The sequence below is a fragment of the Taudactylus pleione genome, unplaced genomic scaffold, assembly GCF_031769625.1.
Source record: "Taudactylus pleione unplaced genomic scaffold, aTauple2 ptg000393l, whole genome shotgun sequence".
Classification (NCBI taxonomy): Eukaryota; Metazoa; Chordata; class Amphibia; order Anura; family Myobatrachidae; genus Taudactylus; species Taudactylus pleione.
In genome coordinates, this window is record NW_028284794.1 from 7115663 (window position 1) to 7140412 (window position 24750).

The 24750-nt window shown below is 43.6% G+C and overlaps 1 protein-coding gene across 1 annotated transcript in view; it reads right to left on the reverse strand.

Moving 5' to 3' along the window:
- Positions 1-24750, reverse strand: part of LOC148507437 (NXPE family member 3-like) — a 93048-nt gene that overhangs the window by 13187 nt on the left and 55111 nt on the right. The window contains exons 4-5 of the mRNA XM_088446099.1: positions 13728-13798; positions 3241-3456 (exon numbers count right to left, since the gene is read on the reverse strand). Coding sequence (XP_088302225.1) covers positions 3241-3456; positions 13728-13798 — 287 coding nt within the window. The remainder of the gene's footprint in view (positions 1-3240; positions 3457-13727; positions 13799-24750) is intronic.

Below are 24750 nucleotides of genomic sequence, written 5' to 3' on the forward strand. Positions count from 1 at the left end.
AAGGGGTTAATTGTGTACTGTATGTGTGTGTAATAAACACAATCATGACTGGTCTGGTACTTTGATAAGTTGTTCATAAGTATTTTATTGACAATACGGCTGTTAATCATAGCTCAACCTATGATATAAAAGCAAAATAAAGATGTAAAAATATAAAATTGTAGCTAAGTTTTAGACTTGTTGCTCCAGATCTAAATTAGTTGTTAGATCCTTCATATTAATGGCTTATGGTAAGAAGGTAACCAGTTGAGGATATATTGAAGTTTTAGAGCTATTCGAGTATTAAAATCATTGCTCAAGTGGGCGATGGTATTTATAATTTATTATCCATAACATTTAAATATATACATATACTTTAAAAGAGTAATAATTTAAATATAAGTATACATTTATTTTATAGTATGTAGAGCTATATGAAATTCATAAAATATATTTGAGGTAGACTATTATATTGAATAAAGTGCTTGAATAAGGTGCTTCAATGTTAATTAGAGGCAGGATGGAAGGGCTGATAAGAGGGTAGAGTCCAGGTTAGAGATAGGTATAGTAGTCTTTAATTATTTGAGAAAAGGTGCAATTTCCATGTCGATATTAAGACCTTTAGGTGTGAGTGTTCCCTTCTTGTAAACGTTTCTTGTTTCTTCTTTGCTTAAAATGTCATCCACATTTCCTCTTCTCCATGGGGTTATAATTTTCTTCAATCCAATAAACCGTAGTTCTTTTGGGTAACTGTTGTGTTTTTTTCAAAGTGCAACGGAATGCTATGGTTCTCCTGTACTCATATATGTAGTTTCCTATTGGTCTTACCCACATACTGTAGGCCACATGGGCAAACTAGCATGTAGATGACCCCTGTAGTTTGGCAGCTCATTCTATCTTTTATATTGATTTCTCTGTTATTGCCGTCAGACTTGACCTGTTTTATTATTTGTGTATTGGGAGTGTCGTGGCCGTGTCGCAGAACTGGTTGAGAACTCAGATGCTTAATCACTCACATTTTAAGCCATACTCTGTTGAAGATTCTACAGCTGGCATGGGGATGGTGCAAGTCTTTTCGGTGGGTCCAAAGTTTGCTGAAAGTGGGCTTCCCATTCCCAGCGCATTCAGACACATTACTATACACCTTGTGCCGAGATTAGAATAAAGTAGTAGGTGCTTCACCGGCACAGACATGGCAGTGTGTGTTATTCAGAATCAGCCCCATGGTGTGCTTGTGCAATTTATAGGAGATTAAAGCTGGGGACACACTTGACAGATATATCTGCAGATCGACTAATCACTGAACAACCATCATCGGTCATCTGGCCAAAGGCCCTGCTGGCCAGGGGTCACATCGTGCCACCCTTTCTACGGCCTCTGCTGCAAGTGATATATCTGCCATCAGGAGTAAAGTGCATGTCATAGCGCCCCCTCCCTGTACCAAACTGTGCCAGTGGGGTTTGGCCAGCCTGCGGGGCAATACTCAAGTGAAGAGAGAAACAGCAAACAGTGGCAGTATCACGCTGGGGCAAGGAGGTACCATTGGGGGTATGACATTAAGGGGTAGCTCCTTTGGTACTGCTTTATTTGTGTATAGCACCTAGGATCTGACTTTTATCTCCTTTAAATCATTGTTATTAGTCAATAGAGGATATTGTATTATATTTTCTGATCCTTTAACATAAATTGACAGAATAAATGTGCAAGAGTGAGATTACACAGGATGCACAGCTTATTACTGCAATTACGGCCCCGAGGAGTTTTCACTGGAGTGGGAACAACTATGGAAAGCTCTCTTCTCAGCTATGCTCCTAATTAGCAAATGTACATTGCACCTATATTAATGTGAGTACTACTAACCATGTCATATTCTGTCTACCACCATTATTATTATTTCATGTCTAATATTTATTAAAAGACCTTTCAAATAACTCTTTGTGGTCATGCCTGGGAACACCTCATAGAAATGCAGTGACTTTTTTCAATCTCATACCTTATAATTGAAGTTTAGGACTTTACCTCAGATGTGTCACTATTAAGTCCATTGAAGCACAATGAATGAGGGAAGTGATCAAAGAGAGCAAGGGAAAGTGCCGATCAGAGCAGCAAGGTGACAGAAGCCAATAAGAAAGGAGAGGGTAGGGGCAATGCCAATCAGAGAGGAGCAGTGACAGAAGCCAATAATAAAAGGAAAATAGAGGGGCAAATAACCAATCAGAGAGGGATGGTGACAGAAGCCAATAAGAAAAAAGAGTAGAGGGGCAAATAGTCAATCAGAGAGGAGTGGTGACAGAAACCAATAAGTAAAGGAGAGGAGAGAGGTAGTGACAGAAGCCAATAATAAAGGAGTGGACAGGGGCAAAGAGCCGATCACAGGGCAGAGAGTGGAGGGAATTAAAGAGGTGAGAAGTGAATGTAATCAGTCTGACAGGAAAGGAGAGGTGACAGAAGATGATCACAGAGGAGGGAGGGTGGGAGGGGAGACAATCTGGGCTGCTTGAGGGAGCATGAAAAGTAGAGACGTATCTCAGATCCAAAACTTATTTAGGCTAAAGAGCAAACAAACTGAGATAAAACTAACAGGCAGCCGTCATACTGTGCAGCACCCCGTGAGTTCCAGAAACCTGGATGGCACCCTCTGTCCATTTTGGCACCCGGAGCTCATGCTCCACAGGAACCACCCTCGCTACACCGCTGTCCATCAACTGTGCACAGACATATCGCTGGGACACACTGGCCGACAGGCACACAATATATTGGCCAATCAATTGGTCAGCCAATATTTCTGCCAGTGTATACCCAGCTTTAGAGGATGAGACATTGTTAGAGACAGATTAGTAAAAATAAGTGTATACTGAATAGAGGGAAAGCAGAGTGAGGACACCTTAAGATCTTATAGGGGTAGAACAAATCCCTGAGCTTAAGGCTAGAAAAATTGACATTTTAAATACAAAAAAAAATAACCAGTCACACAGAGTCAAACATTGCACAGATAGACACTATATTTAATATAATATGTTTAAAGAAATTATTATGTTTTCATCTAAACCAACCAACTATGATGACTTCCTGCGGGTTAAGCTGCATGTTATACTGTGATGGGCTGCGCTGTGCCTTGGAATGAATAAAAGCTTCAAAAAAGTTCTTGATGTTTGAATACCAATCCAGGTTGTATAAACAAACACACATAGAGAACTGTACAGCATAACTGTCCCCAAATGGTCAATAAATCTACTGTAGAAATAAAAATAGAAATCTTACTGGGAATGAATTTCTCCAAATACTCAAACCACTGGCGCAGAGTGGAGTCTCCATGCATGTAGATGTCTTTCCTTTTGAGACAGGCAAGTGCATCAGATGGCTGAGGAAAATGGCGTGCCAAACATGTGAGGGATCGCCAGTTGTCACGATAATAAAAGCCAGAAGGCTGTGTAGATTCCTGGCCAGGTCTGCAGGCTGGGAGTTTGGAGGTGAGTTCTGCAAGACAATCGGCTGAGTGAGAGATGAAAAAAGGTTCAGCTCAGTTCAAACAGTTATCCAACACCCTCACCATCTGCTATATGCTGTTGCCCCTGAAACTCATTTTTACTAGTGTTAACTAGACTTTGCCTACTTTTCCAGAATGTCCTGAACTCCCAAGAGAGTAGACTCAACCTACCAGATCATCCCCAGAGAGTTGTGCTGTCTTAGGGCACTAGGAAGTGATTTGTAGTGAATGACTTCATCATGGACCACTAATTGCTGGGGTTGTGGTGGTGCACTCCACTTTCCACCTGGGCCCCACCAGGCCCCTCCAGCAAGCCTGGACCCAGGTAATTCGTACCTGCACCCCCCCTCTCGGCACCCCTGACCTGGGGGACCATGAAAAAAAGCTGGGAAATATGGTGTTCATAAATAACTTCTAGAGTGATACACTGTTTGGTTCAGGCACCCTTATAAAATAGTTTGTCTGAAAGCCACAGGGTATGACATACTGGCTATAACAATCAGGAATTCAATAATCAAATAGTTTCATTGTCGTTCAACAGACAATGGCAATCGTTTTAACAAGCTGGTTGGACCACAGAGCTTTCTGATTGGACAACTCCACAGTGCCTCTTCCTTTGTGCTATATGCATTTCCTGTATCTGAATTAGGCATGAGCGTGTTCGGATTTTAGAAAATCTGAACCCCCCGAGCCCCCCCCCGATGCTGGGAACTGAGTCCGGCTCGAGTTTTCCCACCAGACTCGGTTCCCGGAATGAGGCAAAACATCATCCTTGCACTGTTGTATTCTTGCAGGTTTTGGATTCTATAATAGGTCCCCATGTTGGCGCCATTTTTCACTCAGGCTGTGGACAGTGAAGAGGGAGGGTTGGGGTTGCTGTGCTGGAGCTGCTGTTGTTCATAGGGGCTGTGTGCAAAGTCCATAGGGGCTGGCTGGGCTGTGTCGTGTAGTGCTGTTGTCCCATAAAGGCTGTGTTCATAGAGGGAGGGTGGGGGTTGCTGTGCTGGTGCTGCTGTTGTCCATAGGGGCTGTGTCCAAAGTCCATAGGGGCTGGCTGGGCTGTGTTGTGTAGTGCTGTTGTCCCATAAAGGCTGTGTTGTCCATAGTAGCTGGGTGCAGACAGAAGAGGGGGGGGCTTCAGTGGCTCCTGTGTCACTGTAGTCCTAAAGGGGAGCTGTAGTGTGTCCAATGGGAGCTTTGTCTACAAGGGGTGCTCCCCCCAAGTGCAAAAAAAGTATTTTTTTTCTGTGTTTGTGTGCGCGTTAGCCACACGTGCATCAACAAAGTAGCAGCGTCCAGCGGACACCTGTGTCATAAGTCAAGGGCCGACTGGTCTGTTGAAGGGTGGTGTATCCCCCAAAGTGCCCCCAAAAATTCAAACATTTAAAAAGTGTTTATTTTTCTGTGCTTATGTGCGCGTTAGCCGCACGTGCATCAACAAAGTATGAGGATGACACTTTGCCTCTGTAGAGCCAATTTTTTGCAGGGACAGTTTAATTGCCAGCTTGTTTTGTGGGGGCTCAAACAACCAATCATTTCAGCCACAGTCGTGTGGCAGACCCTGGCGCTGAAATGATTGGTTTGTTAGTGTGTGCATGTCCTGTTTATACAACATAAGGGTGGGAGGGCCCAAGGACAATTCCATCTTGCAACTCTTTTTTTTCTTTGCATTATGTACTGTTTGTAGCCTAGTTTTTTAAACTGCCATCCTGTCTGCCACTCCAGTGTCACTCCTAGATGGTCCATGTGTTTGTGCCGCCCACTTGTGTCACTTAGCATAGTCAACCAGGTACTTAGGTGCAACATTTTTGCCTAAAAACAATATGGTGAGGTGTTCAGAATAGACTGGAAATGAGTGGGAATGAATGTTATTGAGGTTTATAATAGCGTAGGAACAAAAAAAATCTTTGATTTAGCTGTTTTTATGCTTTTTTCCAAAAAAATACAGATCCAAAACACAAAACCCAGAACTCAAGACACGGAAGGGTGGTTTTGGCAAAACCAATCCAGATCCAAAACACAAAGAAAGATCCAGATCCAAAACACAAAACACGAAAAGTGGCCGGTGCACACCCCTAATCTGAATAAATATTTACTGTTACTGCTATTTAAAATACAGTTTAATTGTGAAGCAATAAATATGATTTGGCAATACTAAAAGGCGCATATGCACTAGATGAGAAAAATTAGTGATTGAACAATTACGAAATCATATCATTCAAACGCTCATTAATCGTCCATTAATCATTCATTAATCATGCAGTAAAATTTTGAAAACGACCAGCGATGCGCGTTCCCTCTGGCCGTTGTCAGCATTTGTCATCGTCTGAACATGCAGACCAACCTGTTGATATTGTCAGGATGTGCATGCTCGGAGATGAGGGAGGGTGCCTGCACTGAACGACATATCATTAAGTGTGGGCACTTTATCCACTGCACACGATGATGAACGATTGCACGATTACATTGTTGTAATCGTACAGTCATTCCACTCTCGTGTAGAGGATACACAACTTAACATGTGGACTAATGTATCCATTTCTGTGCTATGTGGGGGAAACGATGCACAGGTTCTAACAAAATTATATATAACAAAAAGTTTATTTTTTTTGTGTGTGCGTGTGTTACCCGCACTTATTCACACAGAAACCTAGTGCTGCCTGTGTCGTCAATCGCTACTGCCTCGGTCAGGGGTCCTCCGGGCCCCAAGTTGTGGGCAAAAAAAATTAAAATCTATATAATAGAAAGTGTATTTTTTTGTGTGTATGTGCATGTGTGTTAGCCGCACTTATTCAGACAGAAACCTAATGCTGCTTGTGTTATCAATCGCTGCTGCCTCGGTCAGGAGTGCTCTGGGCCCCGTTGTGGACTGTAAGGACATGAGATATGTGTTAAAAATTTATTTGCAGCATCTCAGTCCTTGCAGCGATTAATGAACTTTTAACCCTTTTGTGTCTCCCTACCCGTCTGCTAGTGTATTTGTGTTTACCCACAGAACAAAAGACCTTATGTTTAGGATTGTCCATATGTCTATTTTATTCATAACCAGTAGAGCAATGTAACACCTCACAGAACAAAAGATCTCCTAAGTTAATTTCTGCCTCCGCAGGGGACGCTCAGGACCTGGTGCTGTCACTGTCATTGTGCTGTCTGCTGATCCATTCTGGTCTTTGGTCATGGTGCTGTCACTAATCTCTATTACTGTACTGTCTGTGCTGATCCATTCTGGTCTCTGGTCACAGTGCTGTCACTGTCACTGTGCTGTCTGGTGATCCATCTGGGCTGTCTGCTGTGTCCTGGGCTTGTGCTGTGTCCATCTCTGGGCCCAAGTTCTGGAGTCCAAAAAAAAAAGTGTCTTTTTATATTTTTATGTGTGTGCATGCATGTTAGGCTTATCCACAGTAGCACAGAGCCAGCTTGCAACCTTCTGCTGCCCGACTCCAGCCATCAACTTCCTTGACCTCTAGGAAGGCCCATGCCCCAGGGCTTAAGTCACACCATCGATATGGTACTAGTAGTATTATAGCAGGTTTTACTGAAATTAAGAAAAAAAAATTAAGGATATTTGACTTTAGATCAACAAAAAATTGGCAATATGCCATTCACTACACGAAGTGGCAAGGAAAGGATAAGGCCTTGGCCTTCTTACTTTATGAAGAAGACGGCTGATTCTTCTGATAGCCCTTCTGCTTGTACTAGTAGTGGGGGTGGTCCAATTAAAAATGTGAAAGTTGTTAAGACAGCTCTGGAAAAACCAACTGTGTGCCCTGAGAAATCGGAATCACAAATCCCAGAGGAGAGTGCAAGTGTGTCCGCGGTTACCATGTGTGAGCCTGACCTAAATACTGGTGTACTGGAGGATCCTCCAAGTTCCAACATTTGTGTTCCCTCTGTAAATGTGGGGAAGGGCAGTCAACATCTTGCACACCTAGTCATTGAGGATGCGTCTGTGGAATTGCACATGGAGGAGGATATTTTGGTGGATGAAGGCACTAAGGATGATGAGGATGTTGATGATGTTGGTGCTGGTGATAAGGGTGTTGATGCCGAGGATGTCCTTTGTGTAAGTAAGGCAACAGCTGTTGCCCATGGTTTGAAAAAGCCAAAGCCCATTGTTGTCATGCCGGGACAAAAGACAAAAAAATCTACTTCTCACGTGTGGAATTATTTCCATCCGATCCGGACAACAGTTGTCAAGTAATATGTGCCTATTGCCATGCAAGAGTGAGTAGAGGGAGGGACCTAAACCACCTAGGAACCTCCTCCTTGTTACGTCTCTTGGAGCGCATTCATCAAATATCAAAGTTTACGTTGCCAAGTTCCAAAACTCAAAATGTAACAAGTCCAGTGTCACCTACCTGCTCCCTCTCTATGAGATCCAAGCACCTTCGATCTCCAACACCAACACATGCATCATCAACATCCTCATTCATCATCGGGAGTAGTCCTGCTGCATCCAATGTTGGTACTCCAAGCATGATTGACTCCTCTCCTATCCATGATTCCTCACAAGAATCCTTGATGACAACGCCTGTTGCTGCTGCTGCTGTTGTTGCTGTCAGTGGATCTTCATCCGAGAAGGGGACCAGGAGGAACACTACTTGTAGCGTATCCTCCAAAAAGCAATTAACTGTTAAACAATCATTTGCAAGGGCAAACAATTATGACAGCAATCACACAGTTGCAAAGTGGATTACTGATGCCATAACAGCTATGCTGGTATTAGATGTGCATCCAGTATCTGCCATTACTGCAGTGGGTTTTCAACAGTTAATTCAGGTCCTGTGTCCTCGCTACCAGATCCCTTCTAGATTCCACTTCGCTAGAAGAGCAATTCCAAATCTCTACAAAGACATTAAAAAAAACCTTATTAATGTCCTCAGAAATGCCATTGTACCCACTGTCCACTTGACTACTGATATGTGGACAAGTGGGACAGGGCAAACTAAGGATTACATGACTGTGAAAGCCCACTGGGAAGGTGTATTGCCTACAACAGCAAAAGCAGCAGCAGAAACATCTCCCAAAAGACAGCTGATACAGAGACAGGCTACTTTTTGTATAACTGGTTTCACTAAGAGGCATACCGCTGAGAACCTCTTAGAAAAACTCAGGGAAATCATTGCTAAATGGCTTACCCCACCTGGCCTCTCCACAGGATTTTGATTTCGGACAATGCCACCAATATTGTGAGAGCATTACATCTGGGCGAATTCCAACACGTCCCATGTTTTGCTCACACAATTAATTTGGTGGTGCAACATTTTTAAAAAAATGACAGGGGCGTGCAGGAGATGCTCTCGGTGGCATGCAAAATATCTGGACATTTTAGACATTCGGCACTGCCTGTTGAAGATTGCATGACCAGCAGGTACAGTTAAATTTGCCCTGCCATCAGCTGAAGCAAGAGGTAGTAACTCGGTGGAATTCTACCCTCTATATGCTTCAGCGGATTTGAGGAACAGCAAAAGGCCATCCAGGCCTATACAGCAGACTATGACATAGGCCGTGGAGGGGGAATGCACCTTACTCAAGCACAGTGGAGAATAATTTCCGTGTTGTGCATGGTTCTCAAACCCTTTGAACTTGCCACACGTGAAGGTAGTTCAGACACTATGGAAACTAACAAAAAAAGAGGATCTCGCACTAATATATGTAGATATGTTATATCATGAGAAATCAAATATATTTAATTATTTCTAAGCCCATCAACTCCATATACATTATTTTAGTATTTATATAAATATGAAGGTGCTGCCTTGAAATCCTATAATCAACATAGATAAGAAAACAAAAGAAAAGATAGGATTTTCACTGTGCTCTGATGGGGTCTAAATATCTTCAGTTACAAATGTTTCTCTGAATTTTATTAAAACATCACTTATTAGATATTCTTAAAATAGTGGTCGTTGGGTCCAAAAGGTTGGCGAAATATTAAAATAAATAGATACAGTTAGAATGTGTATACATATGTAGAAAAATTAAAGAAGGTGATTAAAAATCCACCTGACGCCGGACTGCTACACATTGTTAAATATAATGTATAACCGGTACTGAAATAGGATCACTTATAATGTGCTAATTATATTAAGTGGTATCAATATTTCAAGTGGGAGATGGTTTTGTCAGTGTTATTAAACTGTTAACATCCAGAGCTTGTCCGCACCTGGATCACATAAATATTATGCTTAAGGTGTATGGCATTCATAGATCGCTTAATAGATATTATGAGATGTGACAGACTATGAGTTTTATAATTATACAATGGTGGCTCTCATAGGATTTTAAATAGTTAATCCTATAATATAATAGCCTTATGTTGGCAAATGAATCGGCTTTCCTATACTCGTCTCTCACAATCCCAAACTTTCAAGTCAGTGATGGTATATTAATAGTATCACAATTATGTTGTCAGTAACTTGATATTTATTGACACTGTGCGTCCTCTTGCAATTCGGAATTATGTGCATTTGAATGTAGCAACGTTGTAGCAAACATTCTAAGTTGACAAAATAGCGTGCACCAACGTATTTAAACAAAACAGTCTGGGTAGACTTAACATGCTCCTGTTACAATACTGGCTCTCCCCACACTAGCGGTACTATTAGGCAGTCTGACCGCTTACAGCATCACTCCTTGTTTTGCATATAAGTCCCCTGGTACTCGGTATAAGTATGTATAATATTTTGGTCAATAACGTGTCTAGCATATGATAGTGCTACAGTCCAGCGGCAGCGTGCTTGCCGACGCACGTTTCACCGATAGCTGCTTTATCAAGGCAGTCGTTCAGACACTGCCAGCTTGAGTCAGGTCATTCCCCTCATCAGACTTTTGCAAAAACAGCTGGAGAAACTGAAGGAGGAGCTGAAACGGAATGATTGCGCAAAGTATGTCGGACTGGTGGATCAAGCCCTTGATGCACTTCACCAGGATCCAAGAGTTGTCAATCTATTGAAATCTGAAAAATATATTTTGGCCATCATTCTGGATCCTAGGATTAAGTCCTGCCTTTTGATTTTTTTTTCCAAAAGACCAAAATCTAAAACTATGCAAAGAACTGTTGGTCAAAAAATTGTCAGCTGCAGCCACATGTGAAATGCCTTCATCTCCTCCTTCAGTTTCAACAGCTGCCAGGAAAAAACTCAATTTTCCTTACAGAATTCCTGCTGGTCATGCAGATCAGTCACCAAAAATGACATCTGGTCGGGCCTGAGAGAACTGCCTACTAGTGACATGTCTTCTACCGTGACTATTTGTGATACAGTCTCCATTCACAGAATGGAATAGGACTATTTCAGAGATAACATCCTAATAGACATGTCAGACAGTCCCTTTCACTACTGGCAGGAAAAAGAGGCAATTTGGAGTCCCATACACAAACTGGCTTTGCATTACTTAAGTTTCTCACCCTCCAGTGTGTTCTCTGAAAGAGTTTTCAGTGCAGCTGGCAACCTTGTCAGTGATTGGTGTAGGAGGTTACTTCCTCAAAATGTGGAAAAGATGATGTTCATTAAAATGAGTTACAAATTCCACGAGGAAGACCTCGACCAACAATTACATCAAAAAATGACAGAGGTGCCTATGGTGGAATCCAGCGGGGATGAATTAATATTGTGTGAAGAAGAGGATGTACACACTGATGGGGATGATGAGGACGAGGATGTTTTGTAATGTAAAGCCAGTTTGTGTATGTGATTATTTTCTTTTCTATGTCCAAAGCACATTGGCAGCTTGTTTTATGGGGGTCCAAACAAACCAATCATTTCAGCCACAATTGGCAGTCCTTGTTGCTGAAATGATTGGTTTGTTAAACTGTCCTGTTTCGTATACAACATAAGGGTGGGTGGGAGAGCCCAAGGACTATTCCACCTTGCACCTTTTTCCTTTCCATTATGTGCTGGTTTGGGCATTGGTGCCTGACATTTTAAATTAATGTTATGGTTGGTTTAGGAACCAACAATTTATTTTTAAATTAATTTATGATCAATTTAACAGCCATGGGCTGCACCCAATGAATTGTTTTTAAAATAAGTTATGATCAATTTAACACCCAAAGGCTGCAACCAATGAATAGTTTTTAAATTAATTTATGATCAATTTTACACCTGGCTGTCACTGTCATTGGCGTAGCTGTGCAGGGGTGCTGTGCTCCTGTCTGTCGAGGGGCTGTTGCCCAAAATAATAAATAAACAATTTTTTGTGTGCATGTCAGCCACACCTGTTATCGGCATTGCTGCGCAGGGGTGCTGTGCTGCTGTCTGTCAAGGGGCTGCATGAATATTGCAATGAAAACTTTTTTTTAAGTTATTGGGTTACAAAAAATTTTTTTTTAATCTTAAACATAGCAGAAATGTTATCCTAACAGCTTATAAAGTTATATGCGCTAAAAAACTAAAGCCTATATTTGTAAAAAAAAACTAAAGCCTAATTCAGCCAAAAGAGAGACTGACACCAAGGCTAAAGATAACAGTCACCTTCTGGATGTGAATTGTCTCATTTGCATGGGGAAAACACAACCCTCAGATGAGATGGATCTCAGCCAGTGGACAACATTGAAATCAGCATTAAAAAGTCACAATGGAAGACTACAGTGTGGATAATCTTTCTTCACAGTCAGGAGAGGCCTCAGAGAACATGAAAAAAAAAGATGCTCTAGGTGCTGAACTTCAAGGGATTTCTCCATCATGTTCTGCAGTGTGGAAAGGTTTCATTCACATTTTTTCTATAAAGAAGTTCAAAGTTACAGCCTTCAAAGTGTCTGGTAATTCCTGGTAAAGGTGGGTGTTGTAGCCAAAGATTATTACAAGCAAAGGATTCATCTGTCTGGAATCTGTCTGGGAATTCATGGATCGTATTTGGCCTGAATGCACTAAGACATCCAGTGATTCTGTCACTGTGTTCTGTAGCCCACTAGTTTATTCTTACCTTAATGGCAAACTGAAATACGGAATAGGAAGCACAGACAACATGGAGGCCTTAGTTATTCCACTGAATGCATGCCAACTAATACCTCCCAGACTATACCCACTGGGGGGACCAGGTCTTGATAATGACCATCCCCATCTGTTGCTAGGCCTTCTTCTTCCAAACCATCCATGCTGGATTTACTGTCCAAAAAGGGAAAGCAGGGTACAGAAAGAGGAGCTAGATGACAATGACATTTTTTTTATCTATCATAGCAGATGTGGAGAGAATAAGAGCTTCAAATGTTGGACTTGGAATAGGGGATCCCACATATTTGGCTTCCATCCAGAGAACAGAGCTCTGTTCCTCAGGAACTGACTATGCATGAGCTGATAGGTAGGTAGTCTCTGTCTGTTGGTAAACACCCTTCAGGAGATAGCAACACAGAATGACAAAAACTATAATGTGTCCACTGATAACCAGCCTGATCCCTTAACAGCAACATACCCCATATGACCAACAGATAATATGGCACCCAGATTGCAGCCTCGTCTTCCTTATGACACTAATTCAGTCACCATGATTGCTCCAGTCCAAGACAGTGGGAACAATGGCAATTTGAAGGCCACTAACTAACTCTGTTTTTTTTTAATGTCCCTTTACAGGTTGGAAAAATTCTGAACAGAAGATTTATTTTTGGAAAGTACGCTTCCTGGTCCCCTTCTGGGATGAAAAAAATATTCCAGCAAGCAGGCATGGCGCAGCCACACAACGTAATACTTAAACCTTAGGTCTGAAATGTTGCATTTGCTGCTCAGTTCCGCTTGTTCACAATATATCTCATATGGTTAAGTGGACAGTGGGAACAACGGCAGTTTGAACTAACTATGTTTTTTTTATGTCCCTCTACAGGTTGGGAAATGCCAGTTAATAGAAGATTTGCAAAGCATTATTTAAGTCATTTGTTTATTTTTGGAAAGCACACTTCCCTTGAGAGCTGTCAGGTGGTCAAAATTGACAGGAAATGACTGGAAATAAATGTTATTGAGGTTATTAATACTGTAGGGACAAAAAAAGGCTAATTTTATGTGATTTTAGCTGTTTTTTTTATTTTTTAAGAAAAAATCAAGATCTAAAACCAAAAGCAAACACGAAAACAAAACTTGGAGGTGAGGTTTTGACAAAACCAATCCAGATCCAAAACCAGGGGAGATCCAGATCCAAAACCAAAACACGGGGGTCAGCGCACATCTCTACCGAAAACAAAACCAAAACATGGGGGTCGGAACACATCCCTACTAATTATATCACCTACCTATAGAGTCAATAAATTTCTATTGTCCATCAGCCAACTTACCCAATGAGCTGTTATTGTTGATGACATTGATTGGAGAAACTTTGCCAGGGATAATCTGGTCAGTGACAGAGCTGAGGGAGGGGAATAATTGAATAAACAGTTTGAATGTTTCAGAGGAATAAAAACAAAAGTGGTCTACAAGTAAAGATATAATTACATCCCCAACCCATCCAATTCACTCCTCACATCATACTGAATTGTTATACTTTTTAGGAAGCCATCTTGCTCACAATCTTTGAGTCTCATGGATCCACACATTGCTACCTGTACTATACAATAAAATCCTTGTTCATTACAGTATTGGCATGCAGAGCCAATTGTAACATGACCTATATGGGATGTAGTTATGAAATTGATGCCTATCTTAATCCCGGCGTTGGAACACCGAAGGACGCCGGACTGAATGAGGTAATTCCGGGTGCCCTTAGCGTTAGCCGCCGGGGGGGAGAGATAGCTTTAGGGAGCATAGCGAGGTTAGGATTTGGTTTTTGGAGGGAAGGTTAGGGTTAGGCACCCATAGGAGGGAGGGTTAGGGTTAGGCACCTCCGCGAGGTGGTTAGGGTTAGGCACCCCTCCTGGGAGGTTTAGGGTGCGGTAAGGGGGGATAGGGTTAGGCACTAGGGGGGAGGTTAGGGTTAGGCACCACTAAGGGAGGGTTAGGGTTAGGGGAGGAGAGGGTAGGGATAGGATGCTTATCTGCCCTGTCAGGATTTTCTCCTTTTGGGCTGCCAGCATCGGGATATGCACCGGCGGCTATTCAGCTGCCAGGACTTCATACCCATTCTGACCTATAAAAGAGTCCTACACCTGGATCCCACTGGAGCCTTTCCTGATATACAGATGCCAGACTCATCATTAAAGAAACAATTGAACCAAGCACTAAAGTGTACAAGTGTCTGACAAATAACTAAATATATATACATATATTGTAAAATGCTGTTGGTACTGAGCGCCTGTTAGTGCAAAGTTTCCATCAAAATGTGTATATCAATTAATGGTGTGCTTACAGTATATGCATCCGGCAGTGTTAAATTAAGGTAAAAGTGCAAATTTGCTTTGTGCTATTTATAACATCACTTTTTCAACCAAAAAAGTAATTCAGTGCAAAAACTAATAAAACCAATCACTTAATTAAGCTTAAAAAATACCATTAACCAATAAAGTTTCTTAATGCACAGCAAATTAATAAAAGTCATCAAAACGTTTCAGAAGTTCATAAATATATAAATACAGTTTATTAATAAGCTGGATAAAAAGATGACTAAACATCCAAACAATAAGCAAAGATTTATAAAGACAATAAAAAGTGGAAGAAAAAAATAAAAATCAATAAAATATGCAAATTTTTAGTTTCAAAAATAGTTGTACACTTTAGCTCTTGGTACAATTGTTTCTTTAATGATGAGTCTGGCATCTGTATTCCCAGTGGCTCGCCTCCTTAGTATTCCCAATGGCTCACCTCCTTAGTATTCCCAGTGACTCACCTCCTTAGTATTCCTTCTGTCTGCATGACGGCTATGAGTAGACGTGATTGCATTAAATACCAGGAACCATTTTTAGTCCCTGCCTGGTCTTGCTATAACAGGTTTCCAAGTTGACTGCTCTGCTATAAGAGGTCTCTAAGGTGACTACACTGCCAGAGACTCCAATTGAATCTGCAATTGTTTCTTCTGATCCCTCAGAGAATCCACCACTTTACTTTTCAGTTCAGTTATGTGGTGGTGGACAGGGTTGTGCCACTGTTTTTCCACATATTTTATGACTGGCAGCCAAAACAAATGGCTTTGCCTATCACATTTACCATAAATAATTGTATTAGGTCCTGGACCACCAATTTGTGTTATTATTATACCTTCTGCCTTGATTCGGTTCTGTGATGCTCATCTTCACTGGCTGGTCATCATGCATCTAATGGAGGAGAGTTTATTTCTTTTGTAAAGGTTCAGTTAGAGTTGTGGCTAGTTTGGTCTAAGGCAGTGGTTACCAAACTGGGTGACATGTGGCACTTGCAGGGGTTCCATAATGCAATCAGTTGCGCTGCAGTGCAAACAGGCTACTGTGTGTTTGTCAGACATAGTAGAACCTGCAATCCAGTGATGCAAACAGGCTGTGTTTGTGTATGTTTGTTAAAGTGAACTTGCACTTGTTTTTCATTAGGGTATCTATTAGTATCTACACTGCAGTAGGGGTGTGCACCGGCCACTTTTCGTGTTTTGTGTTTTGGTTTTGGATCTGGATCTTTCTTCGTGTTTTGGATCTGGATTGGTTTTGCCAAAACCACCCTTCCGTGTTTTGGGTTCTGGGTTTTGTGTTTTGGATCTGTATTTTTTTTTAAAAAAGCATAAAAACAGCTAAAATCACAGAATTTGTAGGTTTTTCTGCTCCTATGCTATTATTAACCTCAATAACCTTAATTTCCACTCATTTCCAGTCTATTCTGAACACCTCACACCTCACAATAGTGTTTTTATGTCCAAAACGTTGCACCGAGGTAGCTGGATGACTATGCTAAGCGACACGAGTGGGCGGCACAAACACGTGACCCATCTAGGCGTGAAACTGCAGTGGCAGACAGGATGGCAGTTTGAAAAACTAGGCCCCAAACTGTACATAATGCAAAGAAAAAAAAGAGGTGCAAGATGGAATTGTCCTTGGGCCCTCCCACCCACCCTTATGTTGTATAAACAGGACATGCACACTTTAACAAACCAATCATTTCAGCGCCAGGGTCTGCCACACAACTGTGGCTGAAATGATTGGTTCGTTTGGGCCCCCACAAAACAAGCTGGCAATTAATGTGTCCCTGCACAAACTGGCTCTATGGAGGCAAGATGTCATCCTCATCCTCCTCATCCACCGATTCCTCACCCTCTTCAGTGTGTACATCCTCATCCTCACAAAGTATTAACTCGTCCCCACTTGAATCCACCACCACAGGTCCCTCTGTACCTTCTGGAGGCTGGTCTCCCTGGAAGAGCTGATAATTCATTTTGATGAACATCATCTTCTCCACATTCTGTGTAAGCAACCTCCTACGCCTTTCGCTGACAAGGTTCCCGGCTGCACTAAACACTCTTTCGGAGTACACACTGGAGGGGGGGCAACTCAGGTAAAATAGAGCCAGTTTGTACAGGGGCCTCCAAATTGCCTCTTTTTCCTGCCAGTACAGGTATGGACTGTCTGCCATGCCTACTTGGATGCTGTCACCGATGTAATCCTCCACCATTCTGTCAATGGTGACAGTATCATATGCAGTGACAGTAGACATGTCAGAAATTGTTGCCAGGTCCTTCAGTCCGGACCAGATGTCCAAACTTGGTCCTGCCTGCCCTGCATCACCGCCAGCGGGTTGCTTAGGATACCTAAGTTTTTTCCTGGCAGCCCCAGTTGCAGGAGAAAATGAAGAAGGAGCCGTTGACGTGTCACGTTCCGCTTCAGCTGACAGTGTGTTCACCAGCAGGTCTTTGCACCTCTGCAGGCTTGTGTCGGCCAGAAAGAGAGACACCACATAGGCTTTAAACCTAGGATCGAGCACGGTGGCCAAAACGTAGTGGTCTGATTTCAACAGATTGACCACCCTGGAATCCTGGCAAAGCGAATGAAGGGCTTCATCCACAAGTCCCACATGCCGAGCGGAATCGCTCCGTCTTAGCTCCTCCTTCACTTTCTCCAGCTGCTTCTGCAAAAGCCTGATGAGGGGAATGACCTGACTCAAGCTGGCAGTGTCTGAACTGACTTCACGTGTGGCAAGTTCGAAGGGCTGGAGAACCTTGCACAACACGGAAATCATTCTCCACTGCGCTTGAGTCAGGTGCATACCCCCTCCTTTGCCTATGTCATAGGTGGATGTATAGGCTTGTATGGCCTTTTGCTGCTCCTCCATCCTCTGAAGCATATAGAGGGTTGAGTTCCACCGCGTCACAACCTCTTGCTTCAGGTGATGGCGGGGCAGGTTCAAGAGTGTTTGCTGGCGCTCCAGTCTTCGGCACGCAGTCGCTGAATGGCGAAAGTGGCCAGAAATTTTTCGGGCCACCCAAAGCGTCTCCTGCACGCCCCTGTCGCTTTTCAGAAAATTCTGCACCACCAAGTTTATTGTGTGAGCAAAACATGGGACGTGCTGGAATTTGCCCAGATGTAATGCCCGCACAATATTGGTGGCGTTGTCAGATATCACAAATCCCCAGGAGAGTCTAAGTGGGGTAAGCCACTGGGCGATGATTTCCCTCAGTTTCTCTAAGAGGTTGTCGGCGGTGTGCCTCTTACTGAAACCGGTGATACACAGCGTAGCCTGCCTTGTAACGAGCTGGCATTTCTGAGATGCTGCTACTGGTGACGCTGCTGCTGTTGCTGCGTAAGGTGATACATCTACCCAGTGGGCTGTCACAGTCATATAGTCCTTAGTCTGCCCTGTTCCACTTGTCCACATGTCCGTGGTTAAGTGGACATTGTGTACAACGGCATTTTTCAGGACACTGAGGACACTTTTTCTGACGTTTCTGTACAGTCTCGGTATCGCCTGCCTAGTGAAGTGGAATCTAGACGGGATTTGGAACCGGGGACACACTACCTCCATCAATTGTCTAAATCCCACTGCACTAATGGCGGATACCGGACGCACGTCTAACACCAACATAGCAGTCAAGGCCTCAGTTATACGTTTTGCTTCAGGATGACTGCTGTCGTACTTCATCCTCCTCGCTAAGGACTGTTGGAGGGTCAATTGTTTAGTAAAAGTAGTGGTGTTCCTACTTCCTCTCTGGGATGATGAACGACTCCCAGCAGCAGCAACAGCAGCAGCGGCAGCAGTAGGCGTAGCAATGCAGGATCCTCCGGAGGAATCCCGGATAGGAGAGTCAGTCATGCCAGTGACATGGCCTGCAGGACTACTTCCGATCCTAACTAAGGAGGAAATTGACGAGGAGGGAGTTGACGGTGTGGTTTGCAGGCGCTTGGATACAACAGGACAACGGGATTTAGGTGTCCCTGGACTGCTTACGGTCTTAGCCAAAGTTTCTGAACTTGACAGTAACTTTTTATGAACGCGCTGCAGGTGCCGTATAAGGGAGGATGTTCCTAGGTGGTTGACATCCCTACCCCTACTTATTTCACCTTTACATATGGTACATATGGCAAGACAGTTGTTGTCCGGATTTGGATAGAAATATTGCCAGACCAAAGAGGTGGAATGTTTGGTCTTCTGCCCAGGCATGACCGTGATGGGCTTTTTCATCCCACGGACAACAACTGTCTCCCCCGGAGCCTGATTTAAACAAACCACATCACCATCAGAATCCTCCTCGCCAACTTCCTCCTCAGCGCCAGCTACACCAGTATCCTCATCCTGTTGTACTTCAACAGTGACATCTTCAATTTGCATATCAGCAAGTGGACTGTGGGTGCTCCTTTCAGCACTTGCAGGGGGCGTGCAAATGGTGGAAAGAGCCACCTCTTCCCGTCCAGTGCTGGGAAGGTCAGGCATCGCAACCACCACCACACTTGGACTCTCCTTGGGGATTTGTGATATCTTCTTAGAAAGCACAGTTCTTCGCTGTGCTTTTGCCAGCTTAACTCTTTTGATTTTTTTAGTGGGAGGAGGGCTTCCATCGTCATGTGAAGCTGAACCACTAGTCATGAACATACTAGGGATCGACCTTAGCCGTTCCTTGCCACTCCGTGTCGTAAATGGCATATTGGCAAGTTTACGTTTCTCTTCAGCTGATTTAAATGTCTTTTTCAAGGTCATTTTCCTGAACTTTGCCATTTGGGATTGTATGTGCCCTCTACTATGACATTGGGCATCGGCCTTGGCAGACGACGTTGATGGCATGTTATCGTCTATGTCATGACTAGTGGCAGCAGCTTCAGCACTAGGAGGAAGTGGTTCTTGATCTTTCTCTATTTTATTTTTATCGGAGAAAGTTTGGTCCTCCATTTATGTTATATCGATTTGATATATACGTGCGGCTAAACACAGAAAATAATTTTTTTTGGGGTTTGGACTGGAGTGTACTTTGTGGGTTACAGCACCCTTTAACGGTCAAGCCAGCCGGCCCTTTACTTATGACACAGGCGCACGCTTGGCACTACTTTGTTGATGCACGTGCGGCTACTGCGCACACAATTCACAAACACAGAAAATAATTTTTTTTTGGTTTGGACTGGAGTGTACTTTCGGGGGTTACAGCACCCTTTAACGGTCAAGCCAGCCGGCCCTTTACTTATGACACAGGCGCACGCTTGGCACTACTTTGTTGATGCACGTGCGGCTACTGCGCACACAATTCACAAACACAGAAAATAATTTTTTTTTTGGTTTGGACTGGAGTGTACTTTGGGGGTTACAGCACCCTTTAACGGTCAAGCCAGCCGGCCCTTTACTTATGACACAGGCGCACGCTTGGCACTACTTTGTTGATGCACGTGCGGCTACTGCGCACACAATTCACAAACACAGAAAATAATTTTTTTTTTGGTTTGGACTGGAGTGTACTTTCGGGGGTTACAGCACCCTTAACGGTCAAGCCAGCCGGCCCTTTACTTATGACACAGGTGCACGCTTGGCACTACTTTGTTGATGCACGTGCGGCTACTGCGCACACAATTCACAAACACAGAAAATAATTTTTTTTTTGGTTTGGACTGGAGTGTACTTTCGGGGGTTACAGCACCCTTAACGGTCAAGCCAGTCGGCCCTTTACTTATGACACAGGCGCACGCTTGGCACTACTTTGTTGATGCACGTGCGGCTACTGCGCACACAATTCACAAACACAGAAAATAATTTTTTTTTTGGTTTGGACTGGAGTGTACTTTCGGGGGTTACAGCACCCTTAACGGTCAAGCCAGCCGGCCCTTTACTTATGACACAGGCGCACGCTTGGCACTACTTTGTTGATGCACGTGCGGCTACTGCGCACACAATTCACAAACACAGAAAATAATTTTTTTTTGGTTTGGACTGGAGTGTACTTTCGGGGGTTACAGCACCCTTTAACGGTCAAGCCAGCCAGCCCTTTACTTATGACACAGGCGCACGCTTGGCACTACTTTGTTGATGCACGTGCGGCTACTGCGCACACAATTCACAAACACAGAAAATATATTATTTTTTTAGCACTTGGGGGGAGCACCCCTGATGGACAGAGCACCCCCTGGACAACACTACAGCACTCCTTTAGGACTGGGACACTGCACAGGACTTTGGAGTGGACACAGCCCCTATGGAGAACTGACTGCACAACACAGTCCAGCCAGCCCCTATGGACTTTGAAGTAGTGGACACAGCCCCTATTAACAACAGCAGCACAGCACAACACAGCCAGCCCCTATGGACTTTGAAGTAGTGGACAACAGCAGCACTACACTACACTACACTACACTACACAGCCCTAACTCCCACCCTCCCTCTTCACTGTCCACAGCCGAGTGAGAAAATGGCGCCGACGCGGGTACCTTATATAGGATCCAAAACCCGCGAGACTCGGAAGGCGGGATGATGACGTTTTGCCTCGATTTCAGATCCGAGTCAGGCGGGAAAAGTCGAGCCTGACTCGGATCGGACTCGGATCGGGGGGGCTCGGGGGGGTTCGTATTTCAGAAATCCGAACCCGCTCACCCCTACACTGCAGTATACATACTTAGGGGTAAACTTACTAAAGTGAGAGGTTTTAGATGTGAGTTTTAAAAGTGATTTTGCCCATAGCAACCAATCATATTTTAGCTATTATCTTCTGGAAGATGCTCGTTAAATGTTAAGTAAAATCTGATTGGTTGCAATGGGCAGTGGAATTTCAATTTCCAAATTTTGTCCAAAAAATACTGTGTAATAATGAATCATGCGCTCCCAGTGAATAAGCAGCTTTCTTTTAAATGGCCAGATCACTGGCCAGGTAAGGGTTAATGTATGCTAAAGAAGCACTTGTATAGTGGATAGTGCTTAAATGTGATACCAGCAATAGTGAAACATACACACAATAACACTCAATACATATAACGTAGATAAATGTTTACGCGCTTTCAGTGAAAAATGAAGTGTCCTGAAAAGGTTTCCCCATTGAGACGTGGGCGCCGAATACCAGGGTAAGTGGGATGAACTGACCCTACCTTTCCCTGTGTAAGATCTTCTCCGTGCGGGGGCTGAGTGTGTCCAGGTGGCTACAGTACGATCAGCTGTATAACAATTCCGTCTGCCGCTTGTAATATCAGTGGCTCGCCGGAGCAGCATCTTTCTGCACTCTTCTGCCTGGTGGAAATCTGCCATTCTCGCGCTCACTAGAATAATGACGTCAGGAGTAGTCTAAACACCAATGCGTTTCATCCGGTAGGACTTTATCAAGGTGTTGCTGTGAATCCCTTGTTCACCTTTTATCCTTGTGCTAGCCTGGTAATTGGCTTGTTAATTATGTCAATCAGACATGTCTCAATCCCGCATATTTAACCGGGTAACGGGATAAAAAGCTGGGCAATCTAAAAATGTGCAATCTCTTTAATATGTGTATATAATAAAAATGATAAATTAATTTTATTTATAAAATCTGTTTAAAAAATAGTGTGCAGTTATAATTGGTTTAATAATATGCCAATTAATGTGAATGTAAAATCACAGAATGCTGACAGACAAACATTTACATAACATTATCAGTAGAGTGTATCATGTTGTTCCATTTGTTGCTGGATTGTATCATATAAAAAATAATTAAATATAAAATCAGTCTTTAAATTAAAAATTTATACAAATTATAATTTAAGAAAAGCTCCTAAATCAAAGTCTATATTTAGACCCTTGGGAGGTAGGGTTCCAATTCTGTATATCCATTTCATTTCTGTCCTTGAAATTTTTTCTATATATAGAAACATCTGATGTTTGTGGGTGGCCCTAATGACATCACTAGTGATGTCAGTAGTGGACTTCCTTCTCTATTAGATGGTTGCGATAATCATGACGGACTCCAGCCCGCTCGCACAAGCTGTGGGTGGTCACCCACAGCTTTGCGAGTGGGCTGGAGAAGAAAAAAAAAAACACGCCCATCAGACCTGCAGTGGGGGACCATCGACTTGCTTGCAAGCGCTGTGCACTTGCATGTGGGTCTGAATCAGGCCCTATATGCGAGACTAATATGTCTTTAGAATCAGACATATGACTAATATGTCTGATTCTAAAGGCTCCCATACATCAGCAATTGATTGTGGCAGTTCTGCAATTTGCAGATGATTTTGTAAAAAAAAATCTGCAATGTATGGGCCTCACAGATCTCAGATTTCAACCAAAAAGTGAATGGACTTGGTAAATCTTGGTAAAACATGTTGGATTTCACAGATCAATTGGGGATGTTGATCGCTAGTGTAAAGGTGGGTAAACACCTGACAGGTATATCTGCAGATAATGGTCATTCATACACACTGAACGGCCATCATCTACGGGTCCCAGCAACCAGGGGGCATGTCGGGGCCGTGTTCCGGTGGGCAGGGGCATGTCCCACCCCCCTCCTCATGGCTGCCGATCTGTGTGTATGGGCAGTCTGCAGACCGCCCGTACTCACTTGCCAATGGACAGATATGTCTACAGACATATCTGTCCATTGGCTGTGCAGCACAGCCAATGCAATATGTTGGTGAACGCCAATGTTCACCGACATATCGCGGGTACACACTGCCTGACGGGCAGCAGATACATTGGCCGATCAATTGATCGGCCAAATTATCTATCAGTGTGTACCCAGCTTAAGGAGATGATCAGCAGATTTGCAAACACTTACTAGTAAAATGATGGGCCTTTCAAGATTGGAAGATCTGTGTTTGCTAAAATCGATCAGCAAATCACTGAGAAAGATCTGTAATGTATGGGCGCAGATTGCTAGATTGTAAAATCCTAAAATCAGGCAACAAATCTTCAAATTGTTCAATTGTGGTTTTTAAATTGCTGATGTATGGGGGTGTTTATACTGGAACCATAGAGAAGACTCCTTCCACCATTTCTGATCCCTCTACAAATGTGAGGATTTGTAGTAGTAAAAAAAACAATGATGACATTTTCAGGCCTGTTCAAAATAACAAAAAAGTCACTTCTTTTATGTGGAATATTTTACCCAATTCATGACATTTGTCAAGGCATATGTTCAATTTGTAGGTCCAAGTTAATTAAGCGATTTATTAAAATATGGAAAATTATAGTAACAAGCAGTACAGCATCAGCTACCAGCAGCCTAGAACAGCACATGCAATCTTCACTGCAAACACCAACATCAACAAACCCCTCACTAACAATCATAGATAGCCCTGCATCCAGTGACGTAACTAGGGCAGGGTGAGCGGGGTGCGTGCCCTGGGCACCGTTGGACCAGCAGCGTGGGGGGCGCCGCCGGCCATGGTACCGGCCCGCCTGTCCTAGTTTGCCAGTGTAGCGCCGACCACAATGAGTGCGGTCAGCGCTACACATTTACACAGGACCGGCGCTAGGCTTCCAGTGCCGGTCCTGTGCTGCACGCCTGAGCCCGTTCCCTCCCCCTGAGCACTTGCACAATAGCACCAGGAGGTGGGCTCAGGCTGTGCATAACACACGCATCGTCGCCAGCCAATGAGAGTCAGATAGACTCTCATTGACTGCTGCAGCACCCACTGCAAGAGCCGGACTTCCATCTGGCTCCTGCAGTGGGTAATGGGACTGACGTCATGACGTCATGACGTCTGTCCCATAATGCTGAGCGCGCCAGCCCGGGCGGGAGCGGCGTCGCGAGCAGGACCAGGACCAGGAGCAGAGATTCAGGTAAGTATACTTTTATATATATATATATATATATATATTTTTTTTTAACCTATCTGCACAACGGGGGAGGGGGGTGGCTACTACTGGGGGGACCTCTACTGGGGGAGGGGTGGCTACTACTAGGGGGACCTCTACTGGGGGAGGGGTGGCTACTACAGAGGGGACCTCTACTGGGGGAGGGGTGGCTTCTACTGGGGGAGGGGTGGCTACTACTGGGGGCGCCATTGGGATGACCTAATCTACTGGGGACTACTACTTGGG